The sequence below is a fragment of the Symphalangus syndactylus genome, chromosome 19, assembly GCF_028878055.3.
Source record: "Symphalangus syndactylus isolate Jambi chromosome 19, NHGRI_mSymSyn1-v2.1_pri, whole genome shotgun sequence".
NCBI classification, from domain to species: domain Eukaryota; kingdom Metazoa; phylum Chordata; class Mammalia; order Primates; family Hylobatidae; genus Symphalangus; species Symphalangus syndactylus.
The window spans coordinates 68,575,788-68,600,311 of NC_072434.2; the positions used below are offsets into that span (position 1 = coordinate 68,575,788).

The following is a 24,524-nucleotide window of genomic DNA, read 5'->3' on the forward strand; positions in this document are numbered from 1 at the left end:
AGGGCCAAGGGGTGTGTGTGTGTGTGTGTGTGTATGTGTGTTCTCCTTGATATTTCATGTCTGCATAGAACAACCAGCTATGCAGACATAGAATCTGCTTAGAACAACCAGCCCTGTCCCCATTACTCCCTTAGGACACCATGGCTGTGCCATCTATTTTCTTGCCAACAACAGAGATGCCAGCATTCAGCTGTGAGCAAAGCTAACCTGATCTGCCTTTCCCCTCTAGCTATTTGCCAGGTGAGAATTCTCATCAGTACAGCCTATCAGCCTTCCGTGTCTGCAAATAAGGAAGAAAGCCCTGTTCTCCCAGCATCCCATCCCTGCCCCCTTCCTGGACTTCTTTCCTGAAGGTGGCCTCCGGAGGCATCTTGGTCCACAGAGGACTTCTCCTCTGAGAAATTAACCTACATTTTGTATCTTTCAGCAGTTTTGCGTTGTGCCATTTCCCCGAGAACATCTTCTTTCCTAAAGCATAAAAAGCCCAGGATACAGCCCAGATAGCATATCATGAGAGAAAGGCGGAAACCATTCTGGCTCACAACTTTAATTGATTGCTTTCCCTCCACCGGGCCCACCAGGTCAGCATACATAGCTCATAGCTCAGTGCTGCTGAAAGAGACCCAGGGCAAGAAAGGTATGAACAACCAGTGAATGCCACTGGAGCATAAATGTTCATAAAATTGTGGAGAAGGGGTGACAAGAGGCAAGCAGTGGGGCAGGGAGTGTCACTGATGTCCGAAACCCTGGGTCAGACCAACACGCAGCACAGCCACTGCAAAGGAAAGGGACAAGATTGAGTTCTTGGCTTCTCAGGGGCTGGAGTGCTTTCACCATCAATGCTCTCCTGCCTCACATGGGTGCGATCTTTTTATCTCTTCTCCAGTAAGTGCCTTGCTCAAACATGGGAAGCGAGGAAAGCTTTCACTACATCACTAACTCCTGAACCAGGGCACTACAGAAATGTGACTCAGAAAAAGCTCTAGACCCAAAGGGAGCTCCAAAAATAGGTATGTGCATGTATATTCATACACACACACATACATATATACACAATAGAGTATACTATTATATACACACATATATATACACAATATATGTGTGTGTGTATATATATATCCCTATAGATTCCTATATATGTGTATATATCTTTTTCTATATATGTATTTGTTTCTATATGTGTATATATATTCCTATACGTGTATACTTGTGTGTGCATATATATGTATATTTTATGCACCCACACAACCACACTCCATTTTAGGTTCCATACTATTGTCCAGGTATCTGTGAGAATCTACAGGTCTGTTTCTAGGAAGGCCTTTCCTGGGCTACAGGAAAGAGGTCAATGGCATCCCCACTTTAGAGAAGAAAAGAAAGTGGATGAGCACAGACAATGGGGTACAGCCAGCAATAACCTGGCGCTCTAGTTCCACCACCTCAGAAGCAAGTCAAAGGCCAATGCCTTCCCCTGCCTGGACCCTTGGAGACATCTCCACACTTCCTGCTGTCTCCTCTGGCCAGTAAAGGCCTCTGTCATACAGGGGTGCAGTGTCCACAGGGGAAGTATTCTGATTTTTTCTGCAAAAACATTATGTGACTTGTACACTGTAAAAACACTCATTCGTTTTGCATCTTCATTCTACCCATTGCAATTTCATTTTTGTTTCCTACATCCTTCCATAGGTCCATCTAAGACAGCTGGTCCTAGAAGCCAGACACTTTATATTGTGCCCACCACCCACAACTCCATCCAAATTAACAAGGGCTTGTATCTCTGAAATTATCTGAAATGTAGCTGTAGCTTTATCTTTACGATGATAATAATAATAAACAAAAATGTTTGAAAAACTGTATAACAGTTGCCTTCCTACCCCCAGTGCCTGCCACAGAACATGCATGGTATTCACATGGAACTAAGACAGCCAACAGGAATAAGCATCACTCAGCAGCTACACGGTCCAAGAATTTCAGAGTACCATCAGCCAGCAATTCATCAAACCTCAGGACATTCACCTCAGCCAGAGAGAGTTGCACCATGCCATCCTTGTCTTTGTCCAGAAGGCTGAATAGTTCTAAAACACCAGAGAAGGAGTGAAATTAGATAAGGCTGTTCCTGGACTTTGGAACAGAGAGCTACCTCTGTCTACTCCATCCCCACCTGCGGAACTCCCCTTTCCCCTACCACCCCCACCCCTCCAGCCCCCATCTAGGCCCAGGGGCCTCGAAAAGCTAGATCCAGAGCACATGATGAGCTTTTGGGGGATCAGATGCCCCCCTGCCGAAACAGACAAACCCCGTTGCCAGCAGAGATGGTCCCTTTGGTATCTCCATCCTCAGAAGCTTTATATCAGAAATGTGCAATTACTTTATCAAGGTCAAACAGATTGTGGTTGTCTTGCTTGTGGGTAATCCAGTCCCTTAGCTTTGTCTCTGGCTAACTGACCTTGACCCACTAGAAAGTAACACCTACCAAACCTCAGTGGAAGGAAAAATCCCTTCCTAATAAGGTATCTAATCTCAAGACCCAAGATGGCAGGAAAACGCCTATTGCCTTCCAGAGGGCACCCCCCATCCTTTCACTGGAAGGTGGCACATGTTCTCAATATGATCCCTATTGAAAAACAAATATAAATAGACACTAAACACCATCTAAGAACAGTTACTGGGACTCATTCATCTTGGCCTAGCGACTGCACACTGTAGATGGGCGATAGTCTGGATGGCAGCTTTGTTAAATCTACAAAAAAGGCATCCTCCGCCCTGGATCTGGCCAGCCTAGACTTCCTCAGCCCCTTTGGGTCCAGCTGCCCCTCGCCCCCAAGATGCCAGCATTCCAGAAGCCCTGTCTATCATTTTCTGGGCCCCTGGCCTCCTAAAGGCAATGTCTGGTTCTGCCCCTTGACCCTGCCCCTGCCCCTGCCCCCCGCCTTGCACCTTGGGATTAATAGGATGGGGCTGGAGGACAGAGTGACTCACTGAAGAGGGTCTCCAGGCGGATCATACAAGCCACGAAGCTGTCAAAGTTGATGCCGAGCTTGCTGCACGTATACCGCAGGGCAATGGTCTGCTGCACCTGGCTGTTGAGGGTGAAACCTGAGGGCAGAGGGGCCCTGGGTCACAGGTAGAGTGGAGGACTCAGCACTGTCTCCCATAAACACTGAAGGAGCTGACATCGCAGGGGCCTCTCTGTGGTTCTGTATCAATCTGCAAACCAGGCCTGACTCTGCCTTCTCCAGGGGATCCCAGAAGGTGTCCTGCCATCCATCCCTCTCCTTGTAGCTACTCCTCATCAAGATCAGCCTAATTCCAGGTCCAGCACTAGTACCAGCACCAACTCAGCCATGGGTCACATCAGCAAGCAAAAGCAGAGAAGGTGAGAGGGCTGCCTGTCTGGCCAGTTCCTGTCTGTCTCCTTCATAGCCCCATCCTCTGTAATTGCTGTCACCTTCCCAGTAACAGGCAGAGATCTTGGAAAAATTCTAAAATATTATGCTATATGGAATCCAGCAATATTCTCCCCTTCCTGGACAGGGAAGGTACTCAACAAAGCTCTGTTGTTGCTTTAATATCCCATATAAGAAAGCTACAAATGATGATCATTAGCAATCATCATCATGAGAATAAATATTTACAATGTGCACACCTGGAAACCAAGACCCTGTCTACAGGATGTGTCCTCACCTGCCTTCCTGAGGGCTGTCCTCATCTCGTGGGCATCGATGGTGCCCGAGTGGTTATAATCAGTTTCCCGATAGATCTCCTAAAGCAGGAAAGAAATCCCAAGTAGAAAACAACCATTCACTTCCCCTGCCAGAACCATCTCCCTCCACCGCACTGCTTCCTCAAAAGGCCAAGGACACTTTCAAAAAGAGATCCTATTGGCTCCTCCCAAGAAGGTTTCAGAGCAAGCCTAAGAGCTTGGCCAGTGCTGGCCCCTTTGCTGTCTGAACAGCAGGGCTTTCAGGGCAGTGGTTGGCATGAGAGTCTCTCATTGCCTTCTTGTTCCTTTGTGACCAATGTGCCCAGGTCTCAAGAGTTTTGACCGTGATTAAGGATGTGGTCAGACTACAATGGACCAGGAGTGAGTGTAAGGGAGGATTAGAACAGAGGAGAGGATGCCCAGAAGGAAGAGAAGAGTTACCAGATACTTCTGAATCTTCAGCCAGAGTGTCTTGAATTCTATCGGCCCCAAAGTACCCGTTCCATTGCACTAGGCACGTTAAAGGCCAACGTGATTGAGTCCAAATTCTACATGCCTTACAGATTTCTTTCTCTTGTGAGCTTGCATGAGTGCCTTAAGGCCTTAGTGAACCTTCCATGTCTGTGGCAAGCAGAGCAGTGGGGGTGACAGTGTGTAACAGGTTCAAATAAAGATTAAAAAGTCAAACGTGCACCAAGACCCTCCTCTGAGGCCAAGCACAGAGCTAGGAACAAAGGGCAAGTCGTGAGCTGGCCAATATGCAATATCGTGAATATCCTAATCATCTGGTTTATTTACAGGGTGGAGCTGTATGATCTGTAAATTCGCTTCTACATTTACATTTCTGTGATTGATCATTCAGCTAATTAGAGTTTGTTGGAGTGTCAAAATGTTAGGGGAAAAGACATCAGGAGCCAGGAACCATGGGACTGGGAGTCTAAGCCACAGGATCTGCTCTTAGGCCACTATACAACCAAACAGGAAGATATCATGAGGGATTTTCTGTGTCCAATTTACATTCACTCCACAACTTTTTTTTTTTTTTTGAGATGGAGTCTCGCTCTGTTGCCCAGGCTGGAGTACAGTCGTGTGATCTCAGCTCACTGCAACCACCACCTCCAGGGTTCAAGTGATTCTCTGCCTCAGCCTCCCGAGTAGCAGAGATTACAGGCGCCCACCACCACAATCCACTAATTTTTTTTTTTTTTTTTTTTTTTAGTAGAGATGGTTTCACCATGTTGGCCAGGCTGGTCTTGAACTCCTGACCTCAAATGATCTCCCTGCCTCAGCCTCCCAAAGTGCCACAATTATTTTTTTTAACACTGTGCTAGTCAATAGGGATTTAGTTATGAACTGCACTTATGCTCCTAAAGTTAAGTCTCTTAGAGACTCTACAATTTTCTCACCAATCACAACTAATCAGTAAACAGTATGTACGTTACAGCACCAATGTTAAAGTTTTGAAACAGCCCCAGCTACTCGAGAGGCTGAGGCAGGGGGATTGCTTGAGCCCAGGAGTTTGAGGCTGCAGTGAGCTCAGATTGTGCCTGTGAATAGCCACTGCACTCCAGCCTGAGCACCATAACAAGACCCCACCTCTGAATAAATAACTAGAATTCTAAAACAGACTATCACTCTCACCTCCTTTAGCTAGCCAAACAAAAAGTCTTGTAAGCCTCATCCTTTAAGAAAGTCTGTGTTCTTGGATCTATAATCCACACTGAGTATTCAATGCATCACAACCTTCAAATCCTTACTAACAATTCAACCAACACATCTCAGAGGAGTAGTGTGCAAAGGAAGCTAACACTCAGGTCTAGGTACTCTACATACTTGTATCTCATTTCATCCTAACAATAGCCACACAAGCTAGATATCATTATCCCATTTTCCAGGAGAAACCGAAGTTCAGAGCATTTAGTAACTTCCTCAAATTTATACACCTCAATAAGTGGTAAAGCCAGAATTTGGACCCCTGTCTGTTTCAACGCCTTTGTCCCAGAACACCAGTGGTCTTCAATTCCAGATAAAATTGCTTGCAGAGACCACATCTATGGAACAAGGATGTCCAGGAATAAGGGGTTTTTGTTTGTTTGTTTGTGTTGTTGTTGTTGTTGTTTGAGACAGAGTCTCACTCTCTCACCCAGGCTGCAGTGTAGTGGCGCAATCTCCGCTCACTGCAAACTCCATCTCCCAGGCAGGCTCAAGCGATTCTCATGCCTCAACCTCCCAAGTAGCTGGGATTACAGACGTGTGCCACCATGCCCAGCTAATTTTTGTATTTTTAGTAGAGACAGGGTTTCCCTATGTTCCAGGCTGGTCTCGAACTCCTGGCCTTAAGTGATCTGCCTGCCAATGCCACCCAAAGTGCTGAGATGACAGGCGTCAGCCACTGCACCCAGCCAATTTTTAAAATTTTTTCTATTACTTTGTAGGATATGTGAAAGACTGTATTTTTAAACTGTAATTTTAACACCCCATGGGTGATGAAGTACTGATACATGCTATGGTAATTGAAACATCATGTTCAGTAAAAAAAAGTCAATTACAAAGGACCACATATTGTATAATTTCATTATATGAAATGTCCACAATAGGCAAGTTTATAGAGACAGAAAGAAGATTAGTGCTTGCCTAGGGATGGGGGTGGGGGTTGGGAGAAATGGAGAGTGACTGGTAATAGGAGTACAGGGTTTCTTTTTAGGGTGATGACAATGTTCTAAATTATGCGATGATGGTTGCGCAACTCTGAATACACAAAAGCCATTGACTGATATACTTTAAATGAGTACGCTGTATGGTATGTAAATGATATCTCAATAGAGCTGTTATTTTTTTAAGGATTCCATGGGTATTTCCGCTGATTCAGAACCACCGCCCCACACCACCTAAACTGTGGAACAGAAACTCCTGAAGAGTGGCAGAGAGTCACACTCCTCTTGGAACCGTGAGAGACACAAATACCATTGGGAATAACGAGTGGGTCAATTACAAGGCAACTCTCAAATCTAAACTGAAGTCAACAGGCGAGGTATGATGAGAATGATTCAGAAACCAAGGAACTATTGGCAGTAAAGTGAATCAATACTTAACAGTTCCTCGCAGTCCACAAATTAAATTGTCAAGCATGAAGAAAAGACACGAGGGCTAAAGAGCCCCAGCCTCATGCAGCGAGTGGCCGACTGAAGCTCAGAGGCCAAAAGATAGCACCAGCCCTCCATGGAGGATCAGCCACGCAGAGGTGGGCACACATGCTCTGTCATCCAGGACCACTCTGCATGACAACCACGCAAAGGAAAATCCTTCCTCCCGTCCCGCAGTTAATGAAAGAGCCCACAGTAAAGATCATCATGGATGAACAGACAGAGCTCATCACGGATGAGGCCCCAAGGAACTGAGAAGAACCTTCCAAGCCTCCAATTTTTAAAGAAATCACCTTCATCAGCAGCACTGTGATAAATGGCAACCTGGACCTGCTGTAGGCAAAGCTCTAAGGAAGTGACGTTACACCACTCACCTTCTGTGCCTTCACACCTAGAAGGTTCCTTCCACCTAGAATGCCCTAACCTTCTCCATTCCTCCCAAAAACTACTGCCCATTTGCTATAGACTGAGTGTTTTTGTCCTCCAAAAGTCATATGCTGAAACCCAATCCTCATGCGAGGGTATTAGGAGATGGGCCTTTGGGAGGTAATTAGGTCATGAGGGTGGAACCCTCAGAAATGAAATTAGTGCCAGGAAACTCCCTCACCCCATCTACCATGTGAAGTTATAGCAAGAAGATGCCATCTATGAACTAGGAAACTGGCCCTCATCCACCACAAAATCTACCAGCACCTTGATCTTGGCCTTCTCAACCTCCAGAACAGTAAGAAATAAACTTCTGTTGTTTATAAGCCACCCAGTTTATGGTCTCCTGTTATAGCAGCCAGAACAGCCTAACATACCATACTTCAATATCAAGTGAGGGTTAAACTAGATCAGGGAGAACAAATAGGTTTTATCTTGTGTGATAATTCTAAACTATCAGTAGTGGCTGTCCACAAGCCATGTTAAGATTCTGAAGCAAAGATCAGATAGTGATGGGGAGAGCTTGGGAAGCAGGGAGCGATAGAGGATGGGGGTGGGGATGGGTAGAAATGAAGGGGAGGAGGAAGACGAAGAGATGAAGAGCGTGTGGAGGGAGGAGGTGCACAAATGCCCCATGCTTGCTACCTCCACATTACATTATTTTAAATAAGTCACCTAAATACTGCACACCTCGTTTTCTTCACCTGTGAAACGGAGATGATCTCAAGCTTTTTGAGGCACATCCATGATATGATACATTTTTCCTTTGAGGCTTCAAGTACAATCCCTGACATATGCTCTATGCCTGCTCATTCCCCTTCTCATTTTTTACCCTTCCCTTCCTTCTAACTGGAAAAGGTGGAGGAGTCTTTAAAAACAGGACGAAAGTAAAAAAAAAATAATGCAACATTTAAAGGATACATCCAACAGACTGATCATTTCCCTGCAAGTGTTGATGTTGAATCCATCGAATTTTATGTCTGTGCCTAAAGATTTAAATAGAAAAGGGGAGTGGGAATTGGATCATTTGAAGGTGAAGGAAAGAACTTCCACAGTAGAAGACCTCCAAGGATACCATCCAAGAGTGTGGAGCTGAACTTGGTCTCTGCCAAAAGGGGAGAGCGTCATGGCAGGCTTGTGGGCAGATACGCCTGAGCCTCCTGGTGCCCTGGGAGATAGGACAGACAAGCACCAGCATCCAAGTACAGCATCTGAACCTTGGCTTGGCTCCCCACAAGCCACAGACTTCAGCAAATTAATATCTTTGAGCTTTAATTTCCTCCTCCATCAAATGGGAATAATCATGATAGTAACAATGACCATACTTGCCCCAAAGACTGGTTGGGTATTAATTGAGATAATGAAAGTGAAGTTTTAGCCCAGGCTTGATATATGATAAGTTCTTAATAAAACAGCTAACTTTATATGGCTAGGTATTGTTATAAGTACTGCACATCTACTCTTCAAAATAACTCCATGTGGTAGATGCTATCATTATACCCATTTTATAGATCGGGAAACTGTGTCCCAGAGAGGTTGTACGATTTGCTCAAGGTCACAACCAGTAGGGGGCAAAGCTAGGAGTTAAATGCAGGCCAGCCAGCTCCACAGCCTGAACTTTTAATCACAACACACAGCCACTCAATGACAGCAGCTATCCTTCCTTACTAAATTGCAGGCATGTCACTGGAGCTCCATCCCTGGCCTCCACCCTCACCTTCCATATACCTAAGAGCCAAGACAGGTGCCAAAGACCCTGCAACCCCCTCTCTTTCTCTCCACTCTTCAACAACTGCAGGAGCAAGAGTGGTGTGGAGAGGAGATGGGCCGGTGCTCTGAGCACTGGAGATCCATCTGCTCAGCCCTGGGTTCGTCCCTGGGAAGGGTATGACTTGGCTCCTGGGCCAAGCCCCTGCTTCCTGCATTCTCAAGCCCAGTCCTGCTGCAGTGAGTGAATGAGAGCCCGTCACTCACTGAAGACTTAACCTGGCCCATCCCAGGACCTGGAGAGAAACCAGCTCCCTGTGGCCTCCTATGAGCTGGGGCTCAGAGGGGAGATGCAAATCTTTCCTCCTGAGTGCAGTTTGACCCTCTGACAGCTCTGAGGCTTGCAAAAATCTGAAGATGGGGAACTGAGGACAGTCTAGGAGAGTCAGAATCATCCCTTCCTTCCTCCTTCCCTCAAGATGTGCTACAGTATCCAAGTTATTAATTTGGTGAAAAAATTTCACTGAAGTCAATCCCAGCCCAGCTCTTTTTCTCCTGGGACTCAGCCTGCAATTTCTTTTGACACTATGGAGCTTTGTTCCTGCAGGCGCTGGCTGGTTGCCAGCACCAGCCCCGCCTTCACCTCCACCCTCATCTCCCCCCTCACCTTCCCGTCACCTGCCTCTTCTTCTTCCCCTCTTGTCTTGCTGGACTGAATCAGGACTCCTGGGGTCAGACACCAATGCCCTTTCTCCCACCTGTGGTGCTCCCAGCCCAGTGCCTGCCTGCCCATCCCTCACCCTGCCCCAGCATCTCCTACAGACTTTCTGAAAGACTCCAAGAAGGAACTTACGCTTGGAAAACGCCTCATTCAAAAGCATCTTGAGTGCATTGGCAGTAATCTCAGAATCCTAGAAAGAGGAACCCAAATGCAAATCATGTCAGGCCCTGACAAGTTGTTTCAAGACAGTGAATTAATGCAGTGCTTCCTCACAGTCAGACACCAGGCCCACTGGCCCTGTGAGGTTTTTTTTTTGTTTTTTGTTTTTTTTTGAGACAGTCTTACTCTGTCACTCGAGCTGGAGTGTAGTGGCGCAATCTCTGCTCACTGCAACCTCCATCTCCCAGGCTCAAGCGATTCTCCTGCCTCAGCCTCCTAAGTAGCTGGGACTACAGACGCGCGCCACCATGCCTGGCTAATTTTGTATTTTTAGTAGAGACGGGGTTTCACCATCTTGGCCAGGATGATCTTGAACTCCTGACATCGTGATCAGCCCACCTCGGCCTCCCAGAGTGCTGGGATTACAGGCATGAGCCACCGTGCCCGTCTGGCCCTGTGATTTTAAAAGCAGGTGGCATCTTTAAAAACTCAAATTCTCCTCTTCTTTTGGGGATCCCAGTAGCCTGGCCAGAGGTGTGTTAGTGCCATGAGTGTGGTACACACCGTGGCAGAAGGCTGCCACACCAGGGTCCTGCTGCCTTTCACAGGGCTTGCTTGAACAGGGATAAAGTAACAGGAACAGCAGTGATAGGATTGAACCAGATGTGCCAGAACCAGTGTGGAAGATCCTTAAATCCTCAGAACAATTCCACAGCCATTTTCAAGTTAAGGAAGTCGTGATTTTGTAAACTGCTGAACACTGTATACATACAACATCATTTGTCATTTTCATGTGATGTAATTGCTTGTGGTTTGTAGCTACCAAGAGGCAGAGCTGGACTGCCACCATGCCTGGATAAGGTTGGTTCACCCCAAAGTGCCAGCTTTCCCCACCACACCTGCAAGAGTTGGTATTTCACACAGGAGCCCATCTCAAAGTTGGGGCAGAGACTGAGAGAATAGGATATTCTGTGTGCATCTGGGATAAACACTGAGCCAGAGGGAAGAGTCATCCCTTAACTCTCAGATGGAGAACAGATCTCAGGCAGAATGACCGATGAAATGCAGAGAACGGGTGCTGGGCTGATGTCTGGGTCCCAGTCTGAACTCAGCCCCTTATTCACTATGTGACTTTAGCCAAGTCACTTTCTATCTTCCCATCCTCCACTAGCCAGGCCCTGGCAATTCTACTGGAAATGAGAGAGGCAAGAGCTGCACAAAGCAGTGTCTCCTCTGAGGACAACTGGCCTCACCCCAGCACAGAGTGGTCAGTCCCAATAATAAGACCTGAGGACCTGGGCCGGGCACGGTGGCTCATGCCTGTAATCCCAGCACTTTGGGAGGCCGAGGCGGGTGGATCACCTGAGGTCAAGAGTTCGAGACCAGCCTAGCCAACATGGTGAAACCCTGTCTCTACTAAAAATGCAAAAATTATCCAGGCATGGTGGCTGGCATCTGCAGTCCCAGCTATTCAGGAGGCTGAGGCACGAGAATCACTTGAACCCGGGAAGCAGAGGTTGCGGTGAGCCAAGATCGTGCCACTGCACTCCAGCCTGGGTCACAGAGCAAAAGTCCATCTCAAAAAAAAAAAAAAAAAAAAGACTTGAGGCCCCTTTAAAAAGCCTCTGGGGCTAGAAGACCACCCCCATTAGCCTGCCAGGAAAGAAATGGGATGTCAAGAGTCTACATTTGGACCTTGACTCCATCTCTCATGAGGCCTTGTACCCTCAGCCAGCTCCTTAACCTCTCTGTGAAGGTCACTTTACAAGCAGAGCAAGGAGAGTGACCAATACTGCCCCATGCAGCCAAAGAGAAAAGTAAGATTAGGTGCATGAAGAACTATGCAAATATGAGCTTTTCCTTTCATCATTCTTGATGTTCTTAGTAAAATATGGTCACTTGGCAGCTAAGGAAACAAGGTTTTGTTAGCAAAAATACTGATCTGTAAATCCATCTAAAACATAAATTGGCTCATCTTTGCAAGAGTTTTATTCAATAAAGGAACTGTTCCCAGGTTTTATTTCCTGGGAGGGATTCTGATGTCTTTTCTTCTATTTTATCCTTAAGTCTAGAAAGTCGCCCTGAGCTTCCCGGGGTTGGCGGAGAGACCATTGTTTTTTTCCTCTTCAGGGCCCTTTTCACACACTTTATTATCTTCCAAAGAGTGACACATTCACTGTATTTATGGGGCCGGTTTTGACATTTCGAGTCCCAGTTATGCTTTGACTTATGGCCCCCACCGGGCTGCTACCAAAGTGAATGGAAGCCAGGGCAGTGGAGAAGGATCAGGAGGCGCTTCTTTCTCTGCTCCAAGTGCCCAAATTGCATTCATGTCAGGCAAAGCTTGGATTCCTCAGGCTGCTGGTCTCCCAGAGGGCAGGCAGGGCTGCAGGACAGTGACAGCGAACAGGGCTAGTCCTGCACACTAATCCCAAGCCAGGTTAGCTGAGCTGCCTTCCACTTCGGCTGGGCAGTCCCCACTCTGAAGGGTATCAATTTGGAGAGGTTTTGCCGTCCCAGCTTTTTACTCAGAGGCCCCAATCTGACAGGGCCAATTTGCAAACAGAAATGCTTTTGGCAGGACCTGGAGATCTGGCTTTTCTATTTTCTCAAGAGTCAGACAACGCAGCAAGATAAGCAGCCTCAGGACCAATTCCCAAGCGATGCAGGGAAGGTCCTCGATCTTAAGACAGGATGGTGACAGGCACAGAAGCTGCGGGCCCCTGAGACCTGAGTCTCACCCTTTTTACGCCTGGAGACCTCAGGGAGTAAAGATTGAAGTGACCTGAGCATTCCTGAATATTCTCCTGCCCGCCTGGGAAGCCATGTTTGCCCTCCACTCACCTTCCCTGCCAGCTTCTCAAACAGGCTCTTGAACTGGCCATCTTCCTGATCCACTTCACTGGGATGTGGCTAAAAAGAAGGACATTTGCAAAGTTAAAATGGGAATCGTCAAGGAGAATGAAAGACGAAGATTTAAAATTCATTCCTTCATCCATTAGTGTCTATGATGCACCTACTGTGTGCCAGGCTTTGGGCTAAGTGGGGGCACATGGTGGTAAACCAAGAGACAGCCAAGGTCCTGACTCCGGGGAGCTTACAGTCCAGCAGGGATGAGCACGGAGGCAGCGCTGGGGCCTAGCACTTTTCTCTCTAAGTGATTTGGGGAAGTGAGCCCCACCAACCCTGAATTTCTGATTACAACCTGAACCACTTTCAGAAAATGACACCAACAGCAGAAAATCTTGGTGTGAATCTGTGGAGTCCTAAGGGAATCATTGATAATTTTCCAGGGAGTATGAACTCCAGAAATTGCGTGAAAACATGGGGTCATACTTAAATGCATTTTTGGCTGGGTGCGGTGGCTCACACCTGAAATCCTAATACTTTGGGAGGCTGAGGCGGGCAGGTCATGTGATCCCGGGAGTTCGAGACTAGCCTGGGCAACACGGTGAAACCCCATTTCTACAAAAATTCAAAAATTAGCTGGGTGTAGTGATGCACACCTGTAGTCCCAACTACCTGGGGGGCTGAGGCCGCAGTGAGCCAAGATTGTGCCACTGTACTCCAGCCTGGGTGATAGAGTGAGACCTCGTATCAGAAAAAAACACTTTCTTCACTTTCATCAGATTCACAAAGAGCAACATGATTTCAAAAGTGTTGAGAATACAGCCTAGTAGAAAGAGTAGAACTAGAACCCAGGAGACTGGAGTTCAAATAGCAGATTGGCCCCTTATTGGACACTATCTCAGGGCTCTGAACATCCATGGCCTCCACTCTGATATTGATTTAACCAGACCATTTTCATGGGGCCATTTTAGGAATCAAATGAGAGCTAATGTGGGTCAAAGTCCTTTGGAAATTACAAACAATTATATGAACGCTTCTGTCCAGAGACTTTCTGATGTGACAATGGGCTCTGCCCAAAATAGAATAATGCCCAGCTGTCACCACAAGACAGAATGGAAAAGTGACAGCTTCCCAGATGACACGAAACTTCTAGAAAGCCGGGTCAATTTCTTCCAAAGCTATCACTAAGATGAGTACAAAAGGCCCAATATAGCTTGAATGACGCTGTACTCATAAGGATAACCACTGTAGTAATAATACTTGTCTTTGCTGAGTACTTACTACCTGTCAGGTACTTTGCACGGATTATTTCATTTAATATTCACCACTGTCCTGTGCGGTTCGTCTCATTACTGTCCTCACTTCACCAATGGACAAACTGGAATTTTAAATGTTACTTCATTTTAAATGTTATGTAACAGGCCAAGATCACACAGCTAGTACACAGTGAAGCCAGGATTAAACTCCAGCCCATGCGCTTCTCCACCACCCTCTGGAATGATCATCAGAGAAGATGCTCCCTGCATCTGACTACTCTCAGCCTCTCTGGGGCTGTTTCCTCACCTGCAGAATGAGGATATTAAGGCCTACCATGCTGTTTACATAGAAGATGTGCTAATCCAAAAATACATCTAGATTTTTAGAAGAAAAAATGATAAACACATCATATCTCATCACACATATATATGATTTTAAAGTGGTTTTATAGGAAAAAAACCAACATTATATCATTCATGTAATACAGTATACCAAAATCTTGGATGTCCATAAATTCCAGACATGGAGTAATATTCTATTATTCTAGGGGAAAAACATAAAATTGCATATAAAAACTAACAACAAAACAGCATATGGATATGGATACGCACAGGCACATAGCAGGCGCCCCATCACTAGGGGATATCATTGGACACAAGGGAATTTTTGGACACTGGGAATGAGGAAAATGTGTGTACGTGGTTGCAACTGTGGTACTTCACATTTGTTCATTCAAAAAAAGATTTACTGAACACCTGGCGCATGCTGGGAACTGTTCAGAACCTGCGTCTGAATGCAATGGTGAACAAGGCAGAGTTTTTGTTCTCAAGGAACTTATTATAGTGGAATTTTCTATTTCCCTGATACATTCTATATGAAAAGGCTTTGCAAATGGTATGGCAGCATGGCAAAAGCCAGGAATTATTTTCTTGTTATTCATTATATCACATGTTAGGAATGTCTTTACAACCCTGCTTAAAGTGAACGCGGCTAAATTCCAAGAGTGCGTTTGTTCACCCTGTAATTTTTCCTTCCCTCATTCAGAGCAGGTGATTATGCTCTTTGAATGTCCAACTATCCGTGACTTGAAGATTTCTGCAGGGAATGAAACAGAAGTTCCTGAAGGCAATAGCCCTTCCTGTCTCCTGTAAAGCCCTGAGTCCCCTGAGGACATTATCTGTGTATTCTGGGGTGTGTGTGTGTGTGTGTGTGTCAGTCACAGCACAGTGGTGCCCTAAAGAGAAAAAGCAGGGTTTCTCTGAGACCAAGAAGATGTTGAAAGTTCACAGGATCTTGGGGATATGGGAACCCTCGAATGGCTCCATAGCCGTGTCCTGGTACCTCAGAAGGAGAGGCTGGACCATTGGCCTGAGGACTCCCAGTTCACCAAAGATTCTAGGCCCCATGCTGAGCACAGAAGCCCAAGAGCTGTCAGTCATAAAGAAACCTGTGAGCTGACCACAGGGGTAACCAATGTGGACCCATGACCAGAAGAGACTTCCTGTTGCTTGGGGGCTTTAGAAAACCCCAGTACCATGGGATGTGGAGATGGGAGGCCCCAGTAGTGACTAGGATTGAACTCCTGCCAATCTGGTGCAAGAGGGGCTTAGAATCAGTATAAGTTGATTTAGCAGAACCCTCCCTTTCCCACCCAAAAAAGGAGAGAAGATAATTCTTGGCACCTGAATTCAGGCTCAGCTCCATACTCTACACTGGTAAACCGCAGCCTTTCTAACATGCCTGGGACCCACAGTAAGAGATGCCACCGTGAGCAATAAGTCCTCCTGGGGGCAGTGAGAAGGCTGAACTGGCATCGGCAACTGAGGCGAGGAGTAGGAGGGAAAATTCTGCCCAGCTCAGATCACCCAGAGTCACAAGCGCAGAAAACGCCTCTGACGCCAGGTATTGCCACCAACTAGAGGCAGGGGGCGCTATTGACCACTGGCTGAACTACAGTGCACAGGGAAGCAGTCACACCAGTTCAGAAACTAACTGGAATAAGAAAAAACAGACATGGGGCAGCATTTTCTATCTGATAAACTCACAACACAGACCCCCAGGGCAAGATGGATCCTTATTTGGCACCATCTCATGCATCGGCAGAAACATGAGCTTGTAAATTCAAGACATGTCAAATCACAGAATATGTCTGCCCCCACCCCCATTCAGCCGAAGACGCCAAGCCCAGCAGCTGAGAGTGCTCCGTGTGGCATCTGCAGCCAGAGACATGTCAGTGTTGGACGGAGGGGTGGAAGCTGGGCCTGTGCCCCCATGAAGGTGGTCCTACCCCACCCCAGGCCAGTGCCCACTGGCCACAGACACAGCATGGCTCTCAGGGATCAGCAGCACCCAACATACCCATCATCTGCCACACCTACCATCTGAGGACAAGGACAGTACCTTGAGGACACAGTGAGGGATAAAGGGAGTGAGGTGGTGAACCCACACTTTAAACCTTACATATTTCTTCCTCCAAAGTTGGCTCAGAACTCACCTCCTCTATGGGGCCTTCCCAGACTAGGCACTCCCCCAGCACCCCTCAGACTACACATACCCAAGTTTAGATGGGTTTTCTGGTGTGTTCCTTTCTTTATCTTTCACATATACTTTCATCACTTGTCCTCCAAAAGACTGGAGGTCAATCCAAGAGCAGGACACTGGATCTATTCTCCCAAGGACTTCTCTATCCCGCACAGAACAGCTTAGGCACAGTGGGTGCTCTATCTGTGGGTCCTGCTTATCAAACGTGGAAGACGATGGCTAAGACCTCTCCCAGGGGATAGGGATATATTACAAAACCTGGGTTCCAGGGCTACTTCTGTCTCATCTTCATCAGGAAGAGACAGGGACTAGAAAATGTTGTGGCCCTAACTAATAAGAAGTTACCATCCTTAATACATAAAGATTCTGATGATTCAATAAGAAACCTGGAATGACTGCTATGCAACAGTGTCAGAGTTTGGCATTCAAAAAGATTGCATACCTCATATGGGTTTCCAGCTACCACATCCCCAATTTCTCTGAAATGCAAAGAAAGAAATAAACCAAACATGAGTAAGTAAAAAGTACAGCTAATGGCTGGGTTGTTTTAGGAAGATTTCGACCCTCCTGAGAGACTGGCCTCGCACCCCAGACTTCATTTGCTACTAAAAACTGCATAAACAGAATCTTTAACCAGGATTCCTCTCCCTCGCCTCCTCAACCTCCACCCCGCCCTGATTTTTCATCAGAGACAAGAGCTTCCCAGTGCCATTGGCCCTTCAAGGATTCTAGAATGTTCACTCTGATGGATCACTCCCAGGGACAAGAGTGGTAACTGGGGTAAGGTAGGGAAAGAATTCCCGAGAAGGGTGATCCCTGTTGAAATGTCCTCTGGGGGCTGAGCCAGCAAGCCCACAGCCCTTGCAGGCGTGCATAGATGTTGTGTGTTCTGTGGTGTGTGTGTGTGTCACATGTATGTGGTGTGTGCAAATGGTATGTATATAGTGTGTATGTGGTATGAGTGTGTGCTGTGTGATTGTGTGGAGTGTGTGCAGTATGTACATGGTGTGTGTGAGTGGTGTACTGTGTGTGTACTGTATGATGTGTGATGTGTGCAGTGTGTACATTCAGTGTGTGGTGTGTTTGGTGTGTGTGGTATGTAATATGTGGTGTGCATGTGCTTGTAGTATGTGTGCTGTGTGTGTGGTATAAATGTGTATGTGATATATATGTGTGGTGTGTATGTGTAGTGTGTATACTGTGTGTAGTATGTGATATGTGTGATATGCGATACATGATGTTCATGTGTGTGGTGTGGTGTATATGTGTGCATGGTGTGTATGTGGTGTATGTTAGTGTAAGTAGCATGTGTATAGTATATGCGTGGGAGATGTATGTGGTATATAGTGTGTAGTGTATGACTAGTGCATAGTGTGTGTATGTGTGTGTACATGGCGTATGTGTATCATGGTATGTTTTATGTACATTGTGTGTACATGTGGTGTATACCTGCCATGTGTGTTGTGTATGTGTGGTGTGTGTGTGGTGTGTATGTGTGGTGTGTGTGTGGTGTGTGTGTGGTGTGTGTGCATGGTATGTGTGGTGTATATGTGTTATGTGTGAGTGGAGTATGTGTGTGGTATGTGGCATGTATATGTGTGTAGGTGGTACATGTGATGTGTATGTGTGTGGTATATACATGATGTGTGTGAGTGGAGCATGTGTGTGGTATATATGCATGTGTGTGGAGAGCATGTGTGTTGTGTATATGTGTGTGGTGTGTATATGTGGCATGTGGTATGTATGTATGTAGTGCATGTGTGTGTTGTGTATGTGTGTGTGGTGTGTGGTGTCTGTGTGATGTATGTGTGGGGTATGTGGTGCATGTTTGTGTGGCATGTGGTGTGTATGTGTGTGGCATGTATGTGTGTGGTATGTATGTGTGTGGTGTATGCGTGTGATACATGGTGTGTATGTGTGTGGCATGTGGTGTATATGTGTGTGGCATGTGTGTGTGGTATGTATGTGTGTGGTGTATGTGTGTGATACATGGTGTGTATGTGTGTGGCATGTGGTGTGTATGTGTGTATATGTGGTGTGTATATGGGTGTGTGTGTGAGGGGAGGAGGGGTACTCTGGTCCAGGTCCCGCTCTCGGGGCCTCACATGCTCCTCCTGCATAGGTGGGAGCCCCAGTCCAGGCCACTGCTGGTCTCCTGTTTCCCTTTCTCTCTGTGACCTATAGAGCAAGGTAGAGTGGTAGGAGGGGGACACCCAGTGAAGGGTCCTTTGGCCTTGTAGTTTCTTAGAGGCTTCTTGTGGGAACATGTACTGGGAGCTTGGGTGGGTCCTGAACCTGCATGGGGCCATTTCCCTTCGTGGGCCCACAGACAACTGTTCCCCACCACGGAGGGAAGGAGACGCACAGGGCCTGGGCCTTCTTCTCTGAGAACACTCTCAAGCAGAACTCGCCGTCTTTGAAGGGCTCAAACGTGGATGGCACCACCAGGTACTCCCCAGGGGGCAGCCGGGCCCGGCCAGAGACCTCCCGCAGGTTGACGTAGGTGCTGGTGCGGGCTGAGGGCTGGTAGGCCAGGAAGAAATCCCGGCCCAAGTGTGCATCCGTGTGACTCTCCAGCTGCACAAAACAATAAGCAGAGTCAATTTCTTGTTAAATCCTGGAAGATGAGAGCCCGAGAGTTCAGCTTGATTGTGCTGATTTAGGAATTATTGATTTTTACCACTGCACCAAGAATCAGGAGGCCACGGATTCTGTTGTGAACTCACTGTATGTCAATCATCAAGTGTATTTTGAGTGCCTTCTGGGTGCCAGGCCGGGTTTGAGGCATTGATCTTGACTGTGTGACCTTGACCTCTGAGCCTCCCCAGTTAAACGAAGGTTGGGCAGCAGGGTCTCTAGTGTGCGCTCAGCTTCTCTGGATATTTTTCCTCTCTAATCCAATAGGCTCTTTTATTCTGCAGCTGTCTCTGGGAGTGTGGCATTGACCTTCCCAGTACAGGCCCAAGGCTGGAGAAAAGAGCTTAAATCCTAGTCCTCGAGCAAAAGCTGCCATAAAAACTTGTTCACCTTTGACTATCTGTGAAAACTGCTCTGCAAAGAGACTAGGATGGTCAGTCTGGGAGCCCAGGGAGGCAGCTCTAAAAGAGACAGGCAGAGGGGGCGGCCACAGCTCGGCCTAGTCTGGGGTCCCCCCAGCCTCCCCAGGGCCTCGATTCTCCTCAACAGGCTATGATGCTCTCCAGGACCCACTTATTTGTTGCAGGGAGGTGGGAGGCTGTTGGTGCATGACACAGGCTAATTAGGGACTGCAGAGTGCTTCCAAAACACAGGTGCCGACGTTATTATTGCTGTAATTAAGCCTCTCCGTAGCACTGTGTCTTTATGATCAGTCTTCATCAAGATGCCTGTGACAGAGGCCAGGTGCTGATACACTGCAAGGGCTGTAACTTCTGTGTGACCCAGGGCTGAAATGTCCACGCCAGAGTGGACAGTGTTCACTCTTGGTCATCAGACCCTCTTTGGATTACAGATCTGCTAAGCAAAGAAGGAAGCAGGCCACCTGCCTCCACTACCCTAGTCAGGACTCCACATAGAGCCCCCAGACAGTTCCCACTGACCCAGCCACTAGAGTGCCCACAGTCCTTGAGATTCTCCCTAAAAATGCTTACATTCTGGGCAGGAGAATGCTGGCGGTGTGGCCAGCGAGGATGTGACCAAGGCCTACATGTCATGAGTTAAAGGTCATTTTTGCCATACCTGATGGTAGCAAAGGGAGGAGACGGGCACTGGCAGGAGAAAGCACTCAGGAGAGTTGAAGTAGGGAAGATACTCTAATTTGGCTTGGGTTGGGAAGGGGGCAAACTGAGTTCCAGCAAGAATCCAGGGGTGGAGCAGGTTAGAGAAGTCCTATTTGGGTGGCCAAAGCGGGAATTAGAGGACACTGAGGCAAGATCTAGGTAAGACTCTGTCCTACTAGGGACCCCACATAAGCAGATGCCACAAGGTCCCTGTCCCCCACATCTGCCCTTGACATAGCTCAGCTCAAAGTGACAGGATGGAGGTTGGGCAGGTTTAACTAAGGGTGGTTCTCAATGTGGGATCGGGATCAGCAGGAGCAGCCCAGGGTAACTGGTTAGAATGCAAATTCTCAGGCCCCACCCTAGACTGAAAGCATCAGAAACTCCAGGAGCAGGGCCCAATAATCTGTGCTTCAACAAGCCCTCTAGGGGATTCAGAAGCACATTCTAAGTTTGACAACTGTTGTCCTGAAGGCCCCCCGGCACTCGCAGAGCACAGGATCCAGAGTGACACATGGAGGGCACTGTGAGGTGCTGCTGGAGAAAGCTCCATTGTGTGTGCACGTCACCTCTCTCATATAAATGGGGCATTTCTGATGGGAATCACCATCACCCAGACTTAAATCAGCTTTGGTTTTACTTATTTTCTAGTAGTAATGAGGTAGGAGGTAGGACTCAACTCCCAGCAGGACGCTGGACCAAATGGAGCACTAGCTGAAACAGGGAAGAGGTGAAAGCACCTCTCCATAAGACATACCCACCAGTGTGCCCTATCAGTTTACTGTTGCCTTGGCAACATCCAGAAGTTACTGCCCCTTTCCATGGCAACAACCTGACAACCCAGATGTTAACACTCTTTTTCTAGAAATTTCTGCATAATCTGCCCCTTAATTTGCATATAATTAAAAGTTGGTATAAATATGAGTGTGGAACTGCCTGTCAACTGCTACTCTGGGCTCACTGACTATGAGGTAGCCCTGCTCTGCAAGGACCTGGCTGCTGCTCTACCCTGCCACTTCATAAAAGTTGCTAACACCACTGGCTGGTCCTTGAATTTTTTCCTGGGTGAAGCCAAGAACCCTTCCAGGCTAAGCCCCAATTTGAGGGCTCACCTGCCCTGCATCAGTAAGAGGTATTTGCTCTAAACCATTCAATTCCTTGTCTGTTCCCTCTGTAATCAATGACACGCACTTTGTGAGCCAAGGGCAGGTGGACCAGTAATCTGCAGCCTTGGACCAAGGCATACACTAGAGCTGATGAATTGAGCCTTGTTGGCACATGCTTCATGGCTAGCCAAGCTTGAAAACCCAGAAGAACTGGGGTAAAGCTGCAGCAGGGTGGATACACCTCTACGTAATTAGTGCAACTGACTCCAGCTGGAGGAAGCCCATATAGAACACTGGTTCTCAACCTTCGCTGCCCGTTGGAATCACCTTGTTCAGACCACCAAGGGTATGGGGGAAAAGGTCACCACTGTTCCTTCCATGAGGGCCTGACAGATGGGACTTGCAATGGTCCTCACCCACTCTCAGAGCTACCAGCCTACTCATGTGGTTTGATCCATGACTGGATCATGTGAGAGCTGTGGAACAACCAGCTTCTACACAGGAAACAGATGCTGCTGGCTGCCCATCCTGAAGACAGCCAAGCTATTTCTCACCAAAGGAAGGAATCTCTGTCAGCACTCACATACCTCCTTGGGAACCTGTGGGGCAAAAGAAAAGAGCAGGTCACCTGAGAGCTCCAAGGTCCTCCTTCTGCTCCTTTTCTTCCCTCCCTCCCTACGTCTTGCAAACAGACTGTGCAGTCCCGGGGCCACTGAGGAAGACATTTGTGCTAAAGTGAGAAGCCAGTCAGCATTTCTGAAACTGGAACATTATTGATGAATTTCGAGGCCATCTGTGAACAGAATCCTAGAAACCTGGTCGGGGCCCACCAGATTTCTAGGTTCTACTTTCTTACTTTTCTAGTTGTAGAATCTACCAAGATCTCAAATTCTTCAGGAGTAATAGCCTTGGGGTTTCAATGAGAACTAATCTCTTCTTCAGACCTATGGACCTGGTGTCCAAGATCAAGAGCTTGACCAGAGTGGGGGAATCTCACTCAACCTGAGCCATAGTTTATTCTGCCCTTGGCTATGGTGAAATGGTTCAAGAATAGGCACGTGACCCAAGCTGAGCCCATCAGAGACTTACTTCTCTGGGATTTCTGTACTGGAACTAACAGAAGGGGCTCCCTTCTTAACGCTAGTGATATTCGGGAATGAAGAAATCTAGACTAGCACAATGTCATCAGCACTAGAGAGGAGATGTGGAGAGAAAGAATCCTGGTAGTATCCAAGTCCCTTGTCCCAAGCCTCCATCTCCTTCCCTTGCTTTGTTTTCATGAGCTGGTACACTCTTTTCACTAGCCTAGCTCGAGTTAGGCTCTATTATATGCAACTGCAAGTGTTGACTCCCACAAGAGAGTAGCTCTCAGATCCAGAGTAGAAACTTCCCCATGCCTGGGGTTCCTATGCCAGGCTAGAGAAGAAGATTCAAGCCCCATAATTTGTCCCTTTCCATTCTTTGTCCCTGACACATAGGCCCTTTTGACCAGAAGACTGGCCATTATTTGTCGCTTAGGTCTATGGTCAACTGCCTATAACTCTGAGAAACAACGATGTTAAGGAAAATGTGTATCAGCTGGCATGCTCACTTCTGGAGCCCCCATGGGTCATTGGCAGCAGAAGTAGAAGAGTCCAGGGTCACAGTCATTCCTCTAATTTTGAGTGTAAAACCAAAATCACCCATGCAGAGGCCTCACAAGTATCTTCCTCTCAGCTCCTGGCCTAATAGCCTTTACACACCCTTGGCGGGGCTTTCCCAACCACGTGGGCCATCTTTCCACAAACAACTTGACCACCTCTGCTGCCATCAATACGCTCCAGATCCACCCTGCCAAGAATCACCCAGCAAAAACTGAGCCAGGCAACTGGGGCCTCTTGGTGGCACAAATCCAGAGCAGTGAGGTAAGGGAGCAGGCCTTAGCCACTGCCCATGGGTGGATGGAAAGAAAGAGTCATCTTTGAAATGCAGGATCCTGACTGCAAATGACAGGCTAGCCTGGCATCACTGCAGGAAGATAAACGGGAGAAAAAGGAGGCCAGAAAAGGAGGGCTCTTTAGCCTTTGGAGGCACCTGGCTGCTTCTCAGTTAGCAGCAGGTTTTCATCCTCAATCCAAACTCCAGTTAAAGCAAGAGGAGGGAGATACAGGAATAAGAATATGGCACCCACTCCCTGCAACCCCAGCTACTCCCTTAACCCCAGCTACTCCTGATACCCTTTTAACCTGACTTTTAAACTGTTTTCACTTATGGATGTCATGCTCTAAATTATACGCCTGTGGCCAGATATAGGACCACAGATCACATACACTGGAATATTTTATAAGCAACTGTAATTTGATGACTAAAAAACTGATATGCTTCATATATTATTTATGAGTGCAAATGTCATGCCACACAAAGCTATTTCAGTCCCTTTGAAAGAATGCTTTGCTGGTCTGGTTATATAAGGTAGGACTGGCTGAGTGCAGTGGCTCACACCTGTAATCCTAGCACTTTGGGAGGCCAAAGCGGGTGGATCACCTGAGGTCAGGAATTTGAGACCAGCCTGGCCAACATGGGTGAAACCCCATCTCTACTAAAAATACAAAAATTAGCCAGATGTGGTAGCGTGCACCTATAATCCCAGCTACTCAAGAGGCTGAGGCAGGAGAATTGCTTGAACCTGGGAGACGGAGGTTGCAGTGAGCCGAGTTCACAACACTGCACTCCAGCCTGGGCAACATAGTGAGACTCCATCTCAAAAAAAAAAAAAAAAAAAAAAGGTAGGCCTGATGGATGAAGAACTGAGTAGCCCACCCTGCAGCCATGCCCATCTACTGTCAACTCTCCAAAACCATCACTTAACTTTCAAGCTGCCAGGAAATGTCCTTCTGGCTGGAATATTCTCCCTTGAAATCCAGCTCACCTTTCAAGGTTCTCATCAAAATCTCCTCCTCCATGAAGCTGAGGTGAACCCAGCCCATTGTGTCTGGTCCCCATCACAGCAGATCTGACCTGCTCTGTTGCCAGTGGAGTGTGCATCTCACTTTCCACTTCAGACTGTGAGCACCTTGAGGGCAGTAACTATGTGATATTCCTCCATGTCCTCAGCTTTCAGCACAGCACCCGGCACATAATAGATGCTTATTACAGTTTGTTGAATTGATGCGC

At 47.2% G+C, this 24,524-nt stretch overlaps 1 protein-coding gene across 1 annotated transcript in view; it reads right to left on the reverse strand.

The window, feature by feature from the left end:
• Positions 1-501: 501 nt before the first annotated feature.
• The window catches only part of CAPN8 (calpain 8), a 71,639-nt gene continuing 47,616 nt past the window's right edge, over positions 502-24,524 (reverse strand). Inside the window, exons 11-21 of the mRNA XM_055234076.2 lie at positions 21,959-21,970; positions 18,873-19,084; positions 16,950-16,986; positions 12,704-12,772; positions 9,833-9,890; positions 8,194-8,258; positions 4,145-4,213; positions 3,685-3,763; positions 2,980-3,096; positions 2,017-2,075; positions 502-775 (exon numbers count right to left, since the gene is read on the reverse strand). Coding sequence (XP_055090051.1) covers positions 752-775; positions 2,017-2,075; positions 2,980-3,096; positions 3,685-3,763; positions 4,145-4,213; positions 8,194-8,258; positions 9,833-9,890; positions 12,704-12,772; positions 16,950-16,986; positions 18,873-19,084; positions 21,959-21,970 — 801 coding nt within the window. The 3' untranslated portion in view covers positions 502-751. The remainder of the gene's footprint in view (positions 776-2,016; positions 2,076-2,979; positions 3,097-3,684; positions 3,764-4,144; positions 4,214-8,193; positions 8,259-9,832; positions 9,891-12,703; positions 12,773-16,949; positions 16,987-18,872; positions 19,085-21,958; positions 21,971-24,524) is intronic.